This window comes from Neopelma chrysocephalum, unplaced genomic scaffold (genome assembly GCF_003984885.1).
Source record: "Neopelma chrysocephalum unplaced genomic scaffold, ASM398488v2 Primary Assembly neopelma1_143, whole genome shotgun sequence".
NCBI classification, from domain to species: Eukaryota; Metazoa; Chordata; class Aves; order Passeriformes; family Pipridae; genus Neopelma; species Neopelma chrysocephalum.
Genome location: NW_020897805.1, coordinates 742,002 through 760,704, shown reverse-complemented (window position 1 = coordinate 760,704; position 18,703 = coordinate 742,002). Strand labels below are relative to the sequence as shown.

Below are 18,703 nucleotides of genomic sequence, written 5' to 3'. Positions count from 1 at the left end.
GAACTAGACCTTGAACACTACCACCAATCCCAGCAACTCTCTCTTAGGTCAGGACAGGAGATTGGGTATAATGCTCAGGTGGAAGTGGTCTATGTTTAGACTCACTTTTTTAAAGTGATCCGTGCATCAGCACAGGCAAATATGAGGATCTATGGGTAAGCACTGAGATTATTTGAAGGATAATAGTAGACTTCTATACATCAGCATTCATTATGAGTAGGTAGGTGGAGAGGAAGGTCTAAAATGTCAACAGCGAGGGTCTCTGATTAGCTGTCCTGCAGACAGACTCGTCTGTGCTTAGTACATTATTTTCTGTTTTCTTCTTTCCCCAGGAAATGTGCAATGATTTCTGCTCACTATGGCCTTAGTGATGTGTTTGACAATCTCATAATTTCTCTCTGCAAGTTTACAGCCCTCAGCAGTGAGGTAAGTTTTCAAGGAGGGGAAAGAAGCGTGACTTCCAGTGTATCGGAGCTCTCTTCCTGTGTTAAGCCAGTATTAGTTGCTTATTTTAGTTCACGGTATCTGTAGGTATCTATCAGCCCCTGCCTAGAGTTTCTGGAGGAAGCAATGGGAAGTGTGTAGTGAAGTGAGACTGCCATAGGACAGGTTCAAATATGCAAATTTCCTTCTACTCGCTCACAAGTGGCAGTTTATGCAGAAACAGAATGCTTTGATGTAGAAGTGTTTATTGCACCTGCTTGATGTGAGGAGACTTAAATCTCCCTGTGATCCCAAGCAAGTTTATACATTTCAGATACTGACTGTTTAGTTAAAGGGCTTATGCAGTGCCAAGAGGGACTGTTTTGTGAGCTGTACTTCCAAAGTGTAGGGGCTGTATGTGGATTCACAGCATAAGCACAAAGGGATTAGAAAAACAAATGCTTTGAATTGTCAGTTAATGTGTGGAGTCTGGTAATAAAATCGGCTGCCTGCCCCACTTCTGGCAAGCCCTAAAGACCATTTCCCTGGGTTATACTGTGAGAACAAATTCGAGATGCACTGGTTAGTGTAAGCTTTTGTTGCCCGAATCTGTTTGTGTGTTACAGCACCAGCCTGTTTTTCCCCAAGGTGTTTGATAGACAGTGTATGGCAGACCATGTTTTTTACTAAGAAGTTGACAGCAACTCCTGTAAAGGGTCAAAACTCCCAAAGAATCTCCCAGCATTGCTCTCAGAACCAGCACAAGACCCACAGTGAGCAGAACAGAATTGCCACACGTAAGGGAAGCAAGATGATTCAAAACTAAAAGCATGGGAGTAAAAATGCCAAGACAGGTGAATTTTTTAAATCCCTTAAAGGGATAGGAGAAAGGGAACAGTCCTGCAAATTCATGCAGTTGGTGGAATTAGATTGCAGGGAAATTGAATGGTTTGGACCAAGTGTTTTGTATCACTTGCATTCTGGCATTTGTAACAGTGAAAAAGTACTAGTTTGACTATTAAAAGACAAATCCTAAGCAGCGGGGTTGTTTTAGATTCTCTCTTCCTCCACAGCTCACAACAGTAAAGATGCAATACTTGATCCTCTCCAGGCATACCAGACCTCAAGACTACCAATAGATAACACAAGCAGAGGAATGTCTGCCAGGAAACAACAGTTTGACACAGATTTACACAGTAGAAGCAACTAGACTAAGCCCTCAGATGCACCAGCTATTGCCAGCTGCATCCCATCTAGTTGTGAGACTGGAATCTGGAGCAGTTTGAGGTCTGTGTAAATTAAGCAAGCATGTCTTTTGGTGATGGCATAGAATAAAGGACTTCTGGATTTGCAGAAGGCTGAGTTCTTATCTTTGGCCAGATTCCAAGTACACCAATTACTTTCTGCTGTCCTAAATTCCTGTAAGGATTGGAGACAGTAGTGGAATAGGACAACTGAAGAAATACTTTAGAGACAGTCTGGTGGAAAGGGAGAAGGAGGGGCCTTCTTCAGAGGACTGAGTAGACAAAGCAAAGAGCGGCTGTTAGGAAACAAGGGAGAACATCAAAGTGTCACTTAGCTGCTCAGCACTTCCCAGGTCAGATCATCCTGGTGAGCAGGCATCTTCTCCACGCAATGCATTTGCTATGCATGGCCACTTTGGTTGAACGAAGAGGAATGGAAAGGAACATGGAGGGGGATTAAGTGATTTAAGGAGAACAAGTGCCCCTCTTCATGATCCACAGTTAAGATTCATACTGACTCAGTGAATAAGTGGTAGCAAAACGTGTGTGTGTTTTAATTCAGTGGTTGTGGCTTGTTAGCACAGTGCAAAATCAGGCATATTGCTGTTTGCACTCTGAGACTCCAGTGATGTATGTGTTCATATGGTTTCCCCATACCAGCAGACAACCAAATTGGTTGTCACATTTCTGCCAGATTTTCAGATTGGACTTCTAATGGAGTTTGCCTCTAGATCAAAGACCCATTTTGATAACAGTCTGGCCAGCAGTTTGGCTGAAGCAAGAGCTAGTTTTTCTGAACTTCAGATCTGAGATTGAGAGAGTCAATCCATCCTATCTCATGTCTTCACTTCCATTCTTGATGGGGGAGTAAGTATGGATTTTGTCCACATAAGCAAGAGAACAGCAAAACCCATCTCTTGTCAAAAGGAATAATGCAATGACCTTAAGTAACTGCAGAAACATAGAGCATGTTAGTGTCTGATAATAGCTCACGATTGCTAGTTTTTTTCTTGTTTTGGCAGCATATGCTTGCTTGGTTGCAATGACTTAGCACACTTCTTATATTTTGAAAAGCTGTGAGTGCGTTGAACAGATTATGAGGATTTGTGATCCAGCAAGTATTAGCAGAGACTGTATGTCAGGATCCATCACTCTTACTTGTATCTTGCTGTTAAGTAGTGATAGGATTAACTTTGCGAGTCAGAAATGCTTTTGGCTCTGGTTTCCTTGTCTAACAGCAGGGCAGTGTAGTTGCTGCTTCCAGAGGAAATGTGGTACTTTTTGTAGAAGGCATTGATCCTGAAATGAGTTCCTGTAGCAGGATAATTAGTGAGTTTTCAGCAAGTACTTTCAAAATGTTCTGTGGTGTTGTCATTCTTGGGGAGCGTATGTCTAGGTGGTTCAGTGATTCAGCTTGTATCAGGTAAGGCATCTTGTCCTCGTTTTTGTGCAAAGTGAATATGAGCTGAAGAGTTATCCAAGCATCATACAGAGAATTGTTGTCTTTCCCATAACCAATTCTGAAGCATATGCCCTAATTTTTGTTGAAAAGAAAATATCTTTCTGACTGATTGCCACCGCCTCTTCTTTCCTGCAGTCTATTGAGAACCTGCCCACTGTTTTTGGAAGTAATCCCAAGGCCCATATTGCAGCAAAGACTGTGTTTCACTTGGCCCATCGCCATGGTGACATTCTGCGAGAGGGCTGGAAAAACATCATGGAGGCCATGCTACAGCTTTTCCGAGCAGAGCTGCTGCCCAAGGCCATGGTGGAGGTAATAATTGAGGAGTTAGAGGAGTGGGAAGCTGGCTTTTCATAGAGCCAATTCCAAGAGGAGGAGAGCTCTCTTGTGAAGGCCTGGCTTTGGTAAAGTATGTACAGAGCTTGGAAGCCTGTGAAGGGTGCAGTGCTCGAGTTATGTGAAGCTTCTTTCATAGGGTTTCATTTTTTCTCATGAAAACATTGGATTTGAGAAATTCCACCATTTATTTTACTTGAACACATTTTGAGTATTGTGTGAGCACAGCATTTGTGTTGCCAGATGAGAGTGACACTTTACTGACGGGCTAGGGGAGCGAAGAGCTGGTTTGACTGCATATACTGCAGTTCAGTGTAGTGTTTCATCACTAAGAGGAACATCACGGGGGGGGAAGGCTACAAAGAGGTGGATAATTGGTCATATGCACATCATGGTCTGTATTCCAGGTTGAAGACTTTGTGGATCCTAATGGCAAAATCTATCTGCAGCGTGAGGAGACACCATCTAACCGGTAAGTGGTGTAGATGTCCCAGGCAGTCTTTTTGGTACCAAAGGTGGAAAATAACATGGTCTCTTGTTTTCTTACTGATGCTGGTCTCCTCTGATTTGCAGTGGTGAATCAACTGTACTGAGTTTTGTTAGCTGGCTCACCCTCAGTGGGACAGAGCAATCTGGTATGAGAGGGCCATCTACGGAAACACAGGAGGCAAAGCGAGCGGCTTTGGAATGCATAAAGGTAACATACAGGCTGCAGAGCAACCTGCTCTTTTTCTTGGTGACAGTACTATGTGGGTAACAGGCCACAGAAGCATAAATATACATGCTGCTAGACAGTATTGCAGGTAACTTGGGAACTGTAAGAAACTATGGATAAGCATATCTGGATTGTCAGCTAAATAGTCTTATGTGCTGCTATGTACACATGAAAACAAGAATGATTCCCCACAAGAGGCTGGGATCTGCCCTTGTCATCATAGTCCTATATTTGAAGACAAATTAATGACTTCTCAAACAACTAATCTTTTCCAAGACAGTGTTAAGGCATATGGTGCCAACAAAATCTGAACCTGGGGGTTGACCAGTGTGTGGACTTAGAGTAGTTATCTATCAAAATCTGTCTAGCACAGATCAGGTCTGCTAAAAGTAATTGATGTTAAACAGTGAACTAGTTGGCAGGAGTTTTTTTCCAGTTAACTGTGTTAAAGCCACTATCTTTATCTTTTCTGTGAATATGTTGTGTTTCTGGAGGATCTGTTTGTATGCCATCCACACTCCCCTGATGCACAGTCCTCTTTTCTGTCTTTTCCAGCAATGTGATCCTGAGAAGTTGATCACAGAAAGCAAATTTCTCCAACTGGAATCCCTCCAGGAGCTCATGAAGGTGAGAGAGATATTGGGCAAGGGACTGGACTAGTGATAGAACAAGTATGCTATGCATGATCATGGATATGTGCTGTGTACTCACCTAGCTCCTCTGTCCCCAGAGGAGGTCTTGAAACTATTTGGGATATGAAACGAATCATTAGTTCAGCTGTTAAAAGTAACTTCTGTGCTGGCAGCCACAAGTTGGTAGTAGAAGAAAACATTAAATTGTGGAATGCATTCTGAAAGCCTTGAGGACTCTTGGCAAGTGTTTGAAAGTATGTGTAACTCTGTAGGAGCATAAAGTTTTTCATAGTTTCTGGTCTGCTGTGTACCTAATGAGAGCATTCTAAAAGGCCACTCTAGTGGCCAGAGCTGTACAGAAATATTTGACCATGTGACCCTAGATAGTGTGGTACCTGGCTGCTGTGGGAGATGTAATAAGACTGGACTCATTAGCCTTTGGGCTAGAGAAGCTCATCTCCTTGGGAGAGTGTCATCTCTGTTCTGGGGGAATATTTTGTTCCTACTCCCATTATGTCAGGAATTCTCCCTTCATATGCAAGCTGATGGCTTGAGAGGAATAGATCCAGTATTTGTACTCATTCCTACGTATGTCTCCTTTTTCTGTGCTTCACATGTTATTAGAAAGAAGCTGCTGGATACTGCATCTTGCATAATGAAAAAGATATATTTTTTCAATATATTTAGCTTGACCTCTATCCAGTGCATTTTTGATAGACTATGCATGACCTCACCAGACAGTGGAGTGCAGTTTTGCCCAGACTCAAAGCATTCTGTTGGTCTTCACCTGTTGGTCCCCCATTTCTGGGAGCTTGTGATTCACAAAAATTTCCTGGCTCTTCCAGGCTCTAATCTCTGTGACTCCTGATGAGGAGACATATGATGAAGAGGATGCAGCCTTCTGCTTGGAGATGCTTCTGCGGATTGTTCTAGAGAATAGGTATGACCTTGAAATACGTGCACATTCACTGTAGCATCCCTGCTTCACTGGAGCTGCTGCCTGGGTCCAGGGAATGAGTTCCTTATGTGCTTGGTTTGCCAGCTGAAGCAGCATGTGGCTGTAATTTCAGGGCTTAACAATTCTACTCTAGCATGTGCAAACAGAATGGCTGTTAGCTCATGAATTATTGCTTGATATTCTGAAATCTGAAGAATATAAACTAAATTCCAGAGGGAGAATTCTCCCACCTGATTGCTTTGCAAGTAATGAGTAAGAAATTTGACGGCTTTTTTGTGTCTATTCTTATATCTCCCAGCTGGAGTTTTTCATTTATATTAAATACTGGGTTGACTAGAGTTCTGGGAGAGGTAGCTGGATCCAGCTTGTCTCACTTTCTTTCATCCTACCCTTTCCCTCCTCCTTGTTGTTGCTAGGGACCGTGTGACCTGTGTCTGGCAAACTGTTCGAGACCACCTTTATCATCTCTGTGTCCATGCAATGGAGTTCTGCTTCTTGGTGGAGAGGGCAGTGGTGGGGCTGCTGAGACTGGCCATTCGACTCCTTCGTCGAGAAGAAATCAGTGCACAGGTAAGAGATTTTTGAAATGCAGTTACTGGGGGCTTTTTGTGGCCACCCCTGGCAACACAGGAAACCAACTGCTATTAGGTGGACCCATATTTAACTTTCTGTGCTGCAGATGACAACAAAAAGCAGTTGTAAGTAGCTCTAAATAAATGAAGGGGTACCTTGTTGGAGAATGGAGTATAAGTAATAGGGTCTGTTATTCTCATCTCCTCCTCTGGCCAGGTTCTCCTCTCACTACGTATCCTGCTTATGATGAAGCCAAATGTGCTGTCGAGAGTTAGCCATGAGGTTGCCTATGGCCTCCATGAACTCCTGAAGACCAATGCTGCCAACATTCACTCTGGGGATGACTGGTACACACTCTTCACCCTCCTGGAGTGTATCGGGTCTGGGGTGAAGCCGCCTGCAGCCCTGCAGGTTACAGCAAGGGCAGATAACGACACAGGTAAGACAGGCCAGCTTTTGCTAGGAAATCTGATGCCTGCCTGCCAGATAAGCAGCTGCTTCCTCAAGCTTTTCAATTAGCAAAGGGGACTGCAAGAAAACAAAGCTGATATTAAACTACATTAGCAAGATTAAAGACCAGCACCTGCTGTTCACTCCTACCTCATGGTCTGTCCCTGTCTCTACTCTGCCGTCTCTTCCTACTCAGTGAGCAGCAATCCAGGTGCTAGTCCCTGGGGGAGCAGTGGGAGGAAAACTGATATCAGTTGTAGCAGCTGTAGAAGGTCTTTGATCTACCCAAGGAGCATTTTCTGCTGGTTGTGGTCTGGTGCCTTGGGTACTATAATCTCTCATCTGGGCATGTAATGTAAACCCAGCTGCTGCTCCTGTCATACTTGCTTCTTTTGTGGGACTGACTCCTTTTTTGTCCCCACTTTAAGGATCTCATAAAGGGAGTTGTTATTTAAAATTCTGTTTCCAAATCCGTTTGTATTAATAGTGTCTGAACCATTCCCACAAGACCAACCCACTGTTTCCCACTTCTCTTGACTGTGTTAAAAAGATGGTCTTTTCTGCAAATTGTTCTGTTTTGCTTTAGCCAGCTGGCAGTGTATTTGAGACTGATATCTTCAGACTTCTAAAGCAAAGAGCAAGAAAAGATTTTTCCAGAAGGCTTTGTTTTCTTTCTAGAACTTCTTGCTAGGTCCTTATGCTTTATGCTAGACAGATGGGAGAAACACAATTTTGTAAAACACTTATGGCATTTGCCTTCTGGGTTAATGCTGGGCTGTCTTCTCCCATCTCTCTCGTTTGTTTTTTTTTACTGCTTCTGTCCTTGCTGATAGAGCAAACTGCTTGACTTGGCACCTTGCACATCAGAACATTAGTTCTCTTTACCTCCTGAAAATGTTTGGTGCCCTGTGTTCACAGCAAGTCTGTCTGTCTGTGGTGAGTTTCTAGATAGTGTGGAATGATGGAGAGAATGAGTTTTTCCTTCTAAATAACATTATATCAGTAACTTAAATTTGTCCATTGCAAAGACTTCTGTGTTGGGGCATGTGAAATTTAAATGTCAGGGAAGGTAGATCTGACAAGTGTGGAACATAGATTACTGTTCATGAGAAAAATCTGACCAGTATTAGTGTGGAGCTGAGTGTTCCCAGAGGGGTCTTGTATTCCTACATGAGTCATGTAATCCCGTGCTGTGTTTTTGGACTTGTCTTGGCTGAACTTAGCACCTCTAGTAGTTGATAAAGTTCATGGTACATCTGATTCTTCCCTCAGGGTTGAAGTATTGGACTTCTGCCCTTTTTAAATCCATGGTCGGGCTGACAAATGACACAGGAGAGGATGGAAAGCTCCTTCCCTCTGGAGGAGAAAGCAAACCATGCCTACAGGGGAGAAACAGGTCTTACAGGAAGAGAAACCTGGGCTGGTTTCTTCCAGGACCCACTAGTTGTTCCTGGCTGATGCTGATCTGACTAATCTGGATTGCTTCTGCCTTATCCACAGATACTCTTGCAAGCTCTTGATTTGGCTGTGATCTAAATCCCATGCCTTTTGTTTTGCAGGTGCTCAGTCAGACAGCGAGGTTTCCTCCTCCTATCATCCCAGTGACATGAGCCTGGACCGCGGCTACACCTCTGATTCAGAGGTGTACACGGACCATGGGAAGCCTGGCAAGATGCATCGCTCGGTGACAGATGTGGATGTCATGAACAGCGGCTGGCTAGTGGTGAGTAGCAAGTGGGCTTCTGGTGCCCAAAGAAGACTACTCCTAGCATGGCTGTGAGCAGAGGTTGTGATAGGGGGAGAAAGAATAAGACAGTGGAAAAGAGTGGTGCTAAGGTGATCTGATAATATAAAGGGAGGATGGGGAGAAATACAGATGGAGAAGAGAAAGGTTGAAGGCAAATGAGGAAGAAAGGGAAGTGGACCCTACAGAACCATTATCTGTTGACTTTGGAAGAAAGACCCTTTCAGTAAGTGCATGAGGTGCTGCTTGCTGTGCTACCCTCTCCTGCTACCCTCTTGCTGTGCCCTGCAGGTGGGGAAAGATGACATAGACACCTCCAGATCCACTGCTGGGCTCAGCAGGCTGGGTCCATCTCCTCTCGTCAACCAGTACAGCCTGACTGTGGGGCTGGATTTGGGCCCACATGACACGAAGTCTCTCATGAAATGTGTGGAGTCCCTGTCCTTCATCGTGCGAGATGCTGCCCATGTCACACCTGAGAACTTCGAGCTGTGCGTCAAAACGATACGTATCTTCGTGGAGGCGAGCTTGAATGGGGGTAAGATGGCCCTTCACTTGACAATCAGGACTGGGCTCAGGGTGGCCAGTCAGCAAGAAGTGTGAAGTATATTGTCAGGGAATGAGTCCCCAACCCCCAGAAAATGGTCTACTATGAGAAGAGTGTCCTGGCTCCTGCTAGCAGCAGGGACCTTATTCTAATCCTCTTCCCTGGGATGGAGGGGAGGTCTGGAGTTGATATGGAGGTAGCAGTATCAGCTCTTGTTTGAAGGTTGTCCCTGAGCGGTGCTGGGTCCTCTACAGGCAGGTAGTGGTCATTTCACAGGACAGGGCCCTCTGCTGGGGATATCAAAAGCTCTATGTGTTGAAAGGCAGAAAATTTTGTGGTGGACTGTCTATATGACACGTTGCTGCCTTTTACTTTCTAGGCTACAAGTCCCAGGAAAAGAGAGGGAAAAGCCACAGGTATGACAGTAAATCCAGTCGGTTAAAAAAAAAGCCAAAGGAGAGCTCCACACGGCGATCCCGGGTCTTGAGCCAGCACCAGGCACACACACACAGTGATGAGGATGAGGATGAGAGCATCCCTGCCAGCTACCACACTGTGTCTTTACAGGTTAGTCAGGACGTAAGTATAGCAAGGATTTCCTCCTCTCCTTTCCCATACTTAGGGCTTTGCTAGGTAATCACTGGGATTCTTTGTGGGGCAAGGGAAGGCTGCACACTGGGTTAGTGGGCACTGGATGACAGTGGATCAGAGGGTGGCTCTGGTGGCAATGTGTGGTTCTGCAGTGAAAGAGGAAGACTGCAATTTGTACTGGCAAAAGCAGGATAGCAACGGAAGGAGAGGTCCTCTGGAAAGCAAGGAGGAGGTCTGAAGCTGTGAATCACTGTAGTAGGTAAGATGGATGTGGATCCAAGGGCATTTGGAGGCATGAGATTCATGTAGGATTAGCAGGGAGTCTGACAGGGTATCAGAGCTTGTGGAAAGGGGAAAGCCCTGTGGGCTGAGGCACTGGGATTTCAAGTAGGGAGGACTGGGCTGAGGGAGTAATTTCTCTCTGGCTGGTACTTCAGAGGTGTGAAGGCACAGGCCTGCTGACTCTCAGGCTGTTGGGCCTCAGTTCAGTAGTAAACAGAGTGCTGTCATGTGCCCATACAGAGCTGTTCTGAGAGAACTTTGCATGTACTTCATGCCTTTTTTGTAAAAAAAAAAAAAAAGTTGCAGAGTGTTGTTTCTGGACAGCATAGCTGAATCGCTGGGTTTATCCCTCTGCCTGGGAGAGTCAAGGCTTTATGCCAGGAAAGAGTCCATTCTTCCTTTTGGCATGACTGGAGTGGTAGTTCTCAAAGATGGGATTGACATGCCTACTGAACTGAAACAAATCTTGTTGAAGATGCCTGGCACTTGACCACTTCAGGAGGGCACAGACAGCAGGGCCTGCCACCATCTCTGTAGCTGTGCATGAGTAGGTACATACAGAAAGCAGGGTTGAGTAGCTGTGAGCCTTTTAGCATTGGTTTGGAGAAGAGCAGAGATCAGAGTTGCTTCAGATTTTTAAGTCCTGTGTGTTTCTTACTGTGCTGTGTACTTGCAGCTCCTGGACCTCATGCACACCTTGCACACGCGAGCAGCCGGCATTTACAGCTCCTGGGCAGAGGAGCAGCGACACCTGGAGACGGCGGCCAGGAAAATCACAGCGGATTCCCGAACACTGTGGTCCAACTGCTGGTGTCCTTTGCTACAGGGTAAAGCTGGTGATGAAAGCAAGCAGAGACACTTCCAAAATAATGGCAGGAAAGTTGACGAGCCAAGAACTAACTGCAGAAGGCAGGCAGAGGTTGTTTTTAGGGTCTCTTGTAATCAAAAAAGTATTTGGATCAGATTTTGAATGATATCTTTAGCATGAGTTAGCTGCCAGCATGTTTCTGGATCTGACAGTTGATTTCCAGTCTGTGGCCTGGAACAAGTTTACTTTTTTCCCCCCCAGATCTTCATTAGACTTTTTACCCTAGACTGGGAAAGTAGGGATGTGACACTTTCACTGTGAGCTTTGCCCTGAATCCCTCTCTTGCAGGTATTGCCTGGCTGTGCTGTGATGCCCGACGCCAGATACGGATGCAAGCACTCACTTACTTGCAGCGGGCCCTCCTGGTACATGACCTGCAGGCCCTGGATGCCCTGGAATGGGAGTCCTGCTTTAACAAGGTAACCTCCTGGCTGGGCTGGGCATGTAGGCAGGAAAGTATTGTTATGAAGAGCAAAGCTGTGTGCAGGAGTGGAAGAATGGTATACTTCTTCAGCGCTGTCTTCTTCAGCAGCTGGTTCACCACAGCAGCAAGACGATCCTTACTCTGGTCTTGTGAAAAGTTCCTTTCTGCTTAGGTTTCTGACAGAGCCTTTTGGAGTACTGAAGTGGATCCACTCATGTCCGCTTCCCATTGCTTCTCTCATGGTCTCTGTCTGGAAGCCATCAGTCCCAAAATCCAGCTCCTCTCTGTAAGGTTGTCTGGGCAAATCTCATCAGTCATCTTTCAGCTCTAAAACATCCATGTGTCTGACTCAACAGGTGCTGTTCCCACTGCTAACCAAGCTACTTGAGAACATCAGCCCAGCTGATGTTGGTGGGATGGAAGAGACTAGGATGAGAGCCTCAACCCTACTCTCCAAGGTGAGCACACTTCTGCTGCCTGAAAGCTCAAGAAAACCAAACACTTTGCTGTGTTTGCTTCTCAGCATCTCTGATCTGGATAGGTTCAGGGTGATAGTTTGACTGTCTTTAGTGCTGGGCTTCTCCACGAGCTTCTGTTGCTGGAACGTGCCTTCTTTCCAGAACTGTATCCATGATCCTGGGCTTGGAAAAGTTGTCAGGAAAGAGTTTGTGACTTAATGATGGAGAGAGAGAGAAGTATTTCACCCAACATTAGTTGAAGACAGTGTGTTCTCATGGTGAAATGATGCATGTCACAAGCTGATAGTTCTGACCTGAGGCAGAGTCTGGACAGGCTGGAAGACATGGTGATGCAGACTGCAGGGGCCTCTCACAAAGGAGACAAGATCCAGTCCTCCACATGTGCAGCTCAGAAGAGTGGAGGCCTGTGGCACCCTCAGGCCAGGCCTGTGCATGCTCCCAGCCTGCCACAAGGACAGGAAATCCAGATTTGCAAGACTGGCTTGTCAAGATGTGAGCAGCATCCCTCATATTACTTGTTGACAGGAGTTGTGTTTTTTCCTAGGTGTTCCTACAGCACCTCTCCCCACTGCTCTCACTGACCACCTTTGCTGCCCTGTGGCTCACAATCCTAGACTTTATGGACAAGTACATGCATGCTGGCTCTAGTGACTTACTGGTAAGGTGCTGAATGTGGTGCTGCAATGCTTTGGACAACCATTCACCACTTTTAACCTTTTGAATTTGAAAGGTGTTTTGGTTTGATACATTTTTGGGGGGTTTTTTAACCTTTTAATCCTTCCCAAACCATTTTGTTCCATGATTTCTCACCTTGGCCTCTGTTTCCAAGGCAGCCCATCAGCTGTTTTGAGCTTTTGTTCATTGCTGTATGTCCATTCTTTGTGTCCTGAGAAGTGTCTCTGATTATAGCTGGAGGCCATTCCAGAGTCTCTGAAGAATATGCTGCTCGTAATGGATACAGCTGGGATATTCCACAGTGCTGATTCACGGACAGGATACTCAGATCTCTGGGAGATCACTTGGGAGCGCATTGACTGTTTCTTACCTCGGCTGCGGGATGAGCTCTTCAAACAGACAGTCATCCAAGGTACAAGGGACTGGGAAACCTTAAGAAAACAGGTTTGGACCAGTGCTTGCACCTTGTCCAGCACGCAGCTGCCATAGTGCCTGGAAGCTGATGAAATGATAGTTGCAGGAGGCTGTGGGAGCTTGGCACAAGAAGGGCAAATTGAGGGTAGCAGGAGTGAGCAAACTGGTGTGTGGTCTCACTGCTTGTTTTGTCTTCCTAGATCCTGTCCTGAACATACCAGTGGAGCAGCAGCAGCATCAGAAATCAATAGTGTCTGCCCTGCCCCCTTCTCCTGTGGGGGATGTGAGATCAACCACCCACCTGGCTCCTTTGGAGAAGCCTTGTGAACTGAGTGCCAGTGGTAAGTCCTGTTTTCTTTTTTCTGGAATCATGTTCCCAGCATGGTGGCATGGATCTGCTTTTCCTTGCTTTAGCATGATCTAGGGTGACCAGGCCTCTAGTGTTGTGAACTGTTGTGCTTCCAAATGGATAGGTTTTGGCCTTCTTGCTGAGGTTGTTGGGTTGGGCAGAATGCCTGTGATTGGCCCCTGCTCCTCATGGCCTCATATGAAGGTATATGGAAGGGGCAAGTCTCAAAAGGCCCCTGAGTTGATCTTGAGCCCTGCTTAGTTTTCAACTAATAGGTGACTTTGTCAGGTCCTGTGTAATGATGTATTTTGTCTCTTCCTTTTTCCAGAGTCCGAGAGACCCACTGCACCTGCCTCACCCACCATCAGCACCTCTGCCTCTCCTTCTTTCCCAGCATCAGCTTCAACAAAGACAAGCCCCGTTACGGACATACCTCCTACGACAGCACAGCCACCACTCATCCTGCAGCCTCTTGCATCTCCCCTGCAGGTTGGGGTGCCACCTATGACTCTTCCAATCATTCTCAACCCAGCCCTAATTGAAGCCACCTCTCCTGTTCCCCTCCTAGCTACTCCACGGCCCACTGACCCCATGACAACCTCTGAAGTCAATTAGTTTGAGGGTGTCTGAGAACTGTCTGCTGAGGAGGCTCCGTGGGTGGAGGATGCTGGCCAAATTCTCTGGTAGTGGGCATGTTTGTTTTAGAAGATGATGCTAACCTGAGCAGAAGGGTTGCTACCACAATTCTCTGGAGCACATTCCATTCTGCTCCCTTCTTGTGGCATCACCTAGAAATCTGCTACAAATTCCTGTCTTCTTGAAGGGGTGCCCAGTTCCACTGACCTTCCTGCCTTTGCAATCTCAGGGGCCAGGCAACACTCACACCCAGCAGCCTGGGACCAAGCTGCCACCAGTTCATCTGGTAAAGAGGGGAAACTTATTGATGTCATGCCAGAGAGGGGCTGCAGTACAGGGCTGCCTCTCAAGATTATTCAGTCCAGTCCCTGGGCAATTCCCCAGCCATTCCCTAGCTTTACTGCTCACTCTTCTGATTGCACTGCTTTGTCTGGGCTCTGGGCATGCCTGAGTTCAGCAGGTAAAGAATTTTGTTAGAAATGTGGATTGCTTACAGTGCAGCTCCCAGTTTGCTACATAGGGCTTCTTGCCTGCTGTAGGCACATGCTTTCCTTCTGCAACACAGATGACAGCAATCCCCATGCCAGATATGGAGTAGGCAGCAGGGGAGTCTGATAGGGGCAGCATGGCTTTCTTCCCTCCTCCTGTAATATAATCAGGCTTTCTGGTTGGAGAGAGCAAATCCAGAATGCTCTGCGTAGTTGAGTAAATGAGAAAGAAATGCTGAGAGCAGAGCACCATGGCCATCTCTCACACAGCACTTGGGGGCTGCTCCAACACAGCAGTGATGTGTTGTTCGCCACTCGCTACACTGTCCTCTTGGTGACCAGCCCCCTTCCTTAGGAGAACATCCTCTTCAGCTAGAGAAGACTGGGGATCTGTGGCACCTGCTGACAGATGCCCAGCAAGTCTGCAGTGGTTTCTCTTTAAAGCTCTGCACAGACTTCACCCTTGTGCATCTTCTAGTTGTTGGGATCGCACATCCTTCTCCCCCCAGAACACCCCTGCAGCCGAGGCCCTGGTAGTCATTCTTGTGCTTCCACCTTGCAGCAAGGACATCCCGCTCACGCCCCTCCTCGTGGCCAGAGCAGAGCTGGCTGCCTGGCAAATGCTGCATCACCGTTCCCCCTCCTCCTCCCTCGACTAGCTTGCTAAATTCTCAATAATTTCAATCTTGGAAATCCCCCTGGTGACTGGGAGGGGCATGGGTGGGACTCCAACCCAGTGTATCCTGTATGGAGAGGAACCTGCGGTTGGGGTGGGAATATGACCGTGTACATACAGAGTAAATGGCTACAAATCCAATGGACTTTTTACAGTGTAATAAATACATCCTGTAAATGAATGCTCCAGTGTTGCACTCCTTTGTCATACAACTGTGGCTCACAGCTTTGGGCAAAGTGGAGTTTACTTGTCAGGGTACTGTGCCCTGGTTCCACATACCAGGATCCTGCAACAGAGTGCTCTGTCTGTGGAGAGCACGAGGGGACTTGTCCTAACAACTGGTCAACTCATGAGGGGGCTGCAGTGGAGATTGGCCATCAAGGGGCTAAGCAGGAATGGTTCCCATCATGGACAAAGCAGAGCTTTAGCAGCGAGATTGTTCTTGCAGAAGACAACAGTTCCATGTTGGCTGTAAAATTTCTGGTGTTACATTGGTGTGTGCTCACGCACCACCAGGACTGAGAGCCAAGACCAGGGCTGAGGACCAGGTGCTCTGTGCATCTGGCCATGCAGCCAGTACATAGACCTCGGTGACAACTCAGCTGACTTTGGCGATTCTCTGATGAGGAAGAAATCCTCATTTCCCCGGACAGGAGTTGGAGTTGGAGAGGGCGTAAGAGATCCTGGGTTCCTCCAGGGCTAGTGCTTGCCATGGATATGGACAACCACACTTCCCTCCTGATATTTTCTACTTTGTTTTGTGGTAAGATCCACACAGTGCCACAGTGTCCTTAGAGCTGCGTGAGGCACCAATGCCTTCCCTATCACAAGGATTCCAAGAGACTCCTACAGACTTGATAAGGGGGTTAAAAACTTGGAAGTTTGTTTGAATTGCATGAGGAAAGGTCTAAATATTGCATAATGGAAGAGTAATGTGCATACTAGGAAAGTCCTGTTATTAAATCCTGGTTCCCTCACCCCATTTCCACCATTCCTGGAATATTTTTGCTGCCACAACCTTCTCTTCCTCACCCTCCACTGCTTCTAGATTGTGTCCTTCCAGCCCTTAGATGTTTTCATTCATGTATTTGAGTCCTTGTGCTGCCCATGGCCCTTCTGTATCCAGCCCCCTCTCTGTCTTTTCTTTCCCAGCCTCCACTTCTATTTACAGCTCTGTTTTTCTGCTTGCTGAAAGTTTCAGATGATTAACTCTTTGTAAACCATTGCTCAATTGTCAAGTGCCTCAATGTCAGCACTGCTGCCCTCTGATCCCCAGGTGGTCCTCTGACTTTTTGGAGTGGTGTCAGCTGATAGTAAAGCTCAGTTTTGCCAGCTGCCTTCAGATACCTGTTTGGGGCACATGGTATATTTTAAACTGTGTTTGCAAACCCAGTTTCTACTGAGAGCATTACATCTTAATTCAGACAATTGTGGTACAAAGCAAAAGCCACGCGAGGAAACTGCAGGAAGTGGGACTGGAACGGAAGGAATGTTGACTGGAAAGACAGACAAAAGTGCACTTTAAACATTTTTTACTAGACTGTAAATAGGAATGGACTGGAAAACAAAAAAAAAAATCTTTGAATGTTGGTTGGATTTTGCAATGTCAAGGTTTCATATTACAGAGAAAGAAAGAATGGGGAAAGTGTTGAACGGAAATATCAGAATCAACTGACAGGTAGTGTGTGCTGTGATACACATGTTTATTGATAAGTTTCTTGAACTCTACTTGTAACTTAAATTACATAAAAGCCAATCATACTACTAATGACTGTTGGTGAGGAATGGTGTTCACACACTACCCTTTGTGTTCCAGCATATACTTTCTCTAGTCTTAGACTTCTTTCTCATTTTTATGGGTCTGACTCACTATTTTCCAGAGGAGGCTGCACAGACATCACTGTAGTTTGGATTTACCTACCTCTCCTGTTGCCATTTACACCAAGAATTTCTACTGCTAAAACAGAATATGATTAAGTATTGGAATTTAGCATGTGTCAGTTTTCCTCATTGGTATGAAGTTTCCTAGTGTGAGAAGCCCTATGGAATGATAAGCCCTGGCATACATTTGGCATTGAAACTTCTGAAACACAAGCACTGCTGCTTTTAGTTTCAATTTAAAAACTGAATCTGAGCATATTCAAATGACCTGGTCTGTAAGAAAGATTTCCATGGAGTATCTTTCAACAGTGAGCTGGCTTTTTTAGAAGTTACCCTCACCCCTATAAACGCCAGCTGTTGAACATCTCTGGAAGAATCTGCGGCTCTTATGGAGCCTGACGTATCCTGAAGCCCCGTTGCCCTGCTGTCTTGGCCCCCCTGCATGACAGGCCGCTCGCCTGTGGCCAGGGAGCGATCCGAGCCCTGCCAATGCTGCCAGCCGGCATTGTTCCCGCTGCCCTCTATCCATGTGCTGTGGGGGCTGCCGGGAGAGGGAGGGCAGGCCTGCTGCCCGCTGGTGGACAGGAATGCACGGGGCAGCTTTGGGAGCACAACAGGCTCGGGAGCAAAGTTCTGGAGCGCAACTCCTGCCCCGAAGGGTCGGGGAACTGATGGGCTGAACAGCAAGGAGAGCCGCTGAGCCTGGGAAGAGGCTGCTTGGAGTGCGAGTCAATGCCGAGGAAGATGAGATCCCCCAGGACTACAAGTCCCAGTGTGCAGTACTGCTCCCCCGGTTGTGTAACCAGCACCCTGGCCCGGGCGAGGTGGTGGGCAGCCAGAGGTCCCCTCCCACACAGGCCAGAGCCGGCGCTGTTCCCAGGCAACTCCTCTCTGCAGGAGTGGGAAAGTGTAGCCTTTATGAGCACCAGACGCTCCGGGCCCCAGGGGTGTGAACACCCTTTGGCTATGCAGGATGTTTTGGGACTTGCAAACACATGCCCGCAAGCAGCCATGAGGGCAGGTTAATTGCCGAGTTCCCGGCAGGGAAATGGGGCTGCTGTGACCTTGCCACAGCCCTGCTCCTTTGCCAAGGGAAGTTATGCTTCCTCAAGTTTTTCGTGTAAGAAAATGTAAATTTCTCTGGGCAGCAGCGTTGGCGGTTGGCTGCTAAGCTGAATCCCTAGTTATAGGAAGTGTCTGGGAACAGAGAGGTCAGGCTAACCGGATCGGGAGTGCGTGGGCAGGCAGGGGCTGCCAGTGTGTAGGCATGCGAGGTGTCAGTAGCCATTTAGTGAGAGCACAAGGTCAGTCAATGTCGGGGCGCGAACAGAGCCTTGTCCTCAGGAGGGAAGGCTGAGCCCCATGTTAACCGTCCTACGAGGAAGAGCGAAGTGTTCTCTGCCTGGCCCCTACCTGCCGCGGTACCTCCTACCTCACCCTGTGACAGTGCCTTTGGGCCACGCTCTCAGGAGGAGCCCACAGTTTCACGGACACGGGTCCAGGACTGGTGTCCTGGCAGCCACAGCATCACCTGGAGCGAGGGGGACGAGTCCCCCAGCCCTAAAGCCGGCTGCCGCTGCCTTGGCAAAGGCTGTTCCGGGCCCCGGCTCCCGGGAGGGCTTTTCGCTGCTAAGCGGTGCCTGCCCTGCTCTCGGCTCCACAAGAGCCTCTCTCTCGCCACGGCGCAGCCGACCGCGCTCTGGGGCTGCCCGCCCCGCGGAGCCCGGTGTTCCCGGCTCCCTGCCGTCCTACTCGCCGGCTGCCGGCTGCCTTCCCCAGCGTCCCCCTCCCCAGCGCTGCCCCCCTCCCCCGGGCCGGCAGCGCAGCCGCCACGTGGCGCCGGGGCCGCGCCGGCC

General features: G+C 47.5%; 1 protein-coding gene across 8 annotated transcripts in view; it reads left to right on the top strand.

Annotated features, from left to right (window-relative positions):
- The window catches only part of GBF1 (golgi brefeldin A resistant guanine nucleotide exchange factor 1), a 105,863-nt gene extending 90,716 nt beyond the window's left edge, over nt 1–15,147 (top strand). For 5 of the 8 annotated variants that reach the window (XM_027700188.1, XM_027700187.1, XM_027700186.1 and 2 more), the window contains 18 exons: nt 333–426; nt 3,265–3,441; nt 3,873–3,937; nt 4,039–4,162; nt 4,736–4,807; nt 5,658–5,752; nt 6,187–6,340; nt 6,560–6,782; nt 8,353–8,516; nt 8,829–9,075; nt 9,464–9,663; nt 10,634–10,784; nt 11,114–11,244; nt 11,606–11,707; nt 12,273–12,386; nt 12,638–12,815; nt 13,018–13,158; nt 13,495–13,781. In XM_027700188.1, coding sequence (XP_027555989.1) covers nt 333–426; nt 3,265–3,441; nt 3,873–3,937; nt 4,039–4,162; nt 4,736–4,807; nt 5,658–5,752; nt 6,187–6,340; nt 6,560–6,782; nt 8,353–8,516; nt 8,829–9,075; nt 9,464–9,663; nt 10,634–10,784; nt 11,114–11,244; nt 11,606–11,707; nt 12,273–12,386; nt 12,638–12,815; nt 13,018–13,158; nt 13,495–13,781 — 2,719 coding nt within the window. Of the gene's footprint in view, nt 1–332; nt 427–3,264; nt 3,442–3,872; nt 3,938–4,038; nt 4,163–4,735; nt 4,808–5,657; nt 5,753–6,186; nt 6,341–6,559; nt 6,783–8,352; nt 8,517–8,828; nt 9,076–9,463; nt 9,664–10,633; nt 10,785–11,113; nt 11,245–11,605; nt 11,708–12,272; nt 12,387–12,637; nt 12,816–13,017; nt 13,159–13,494 lie in introns of all 8 variants that reach the window. The other 3 variants (XM_027700189.1, XM_027700183.1, XM_027700182.1) reach the window with 2 other exon arrangements.
- Nucleotides 15,148–18,703: the final 3,556 nt, after the last annotated feature.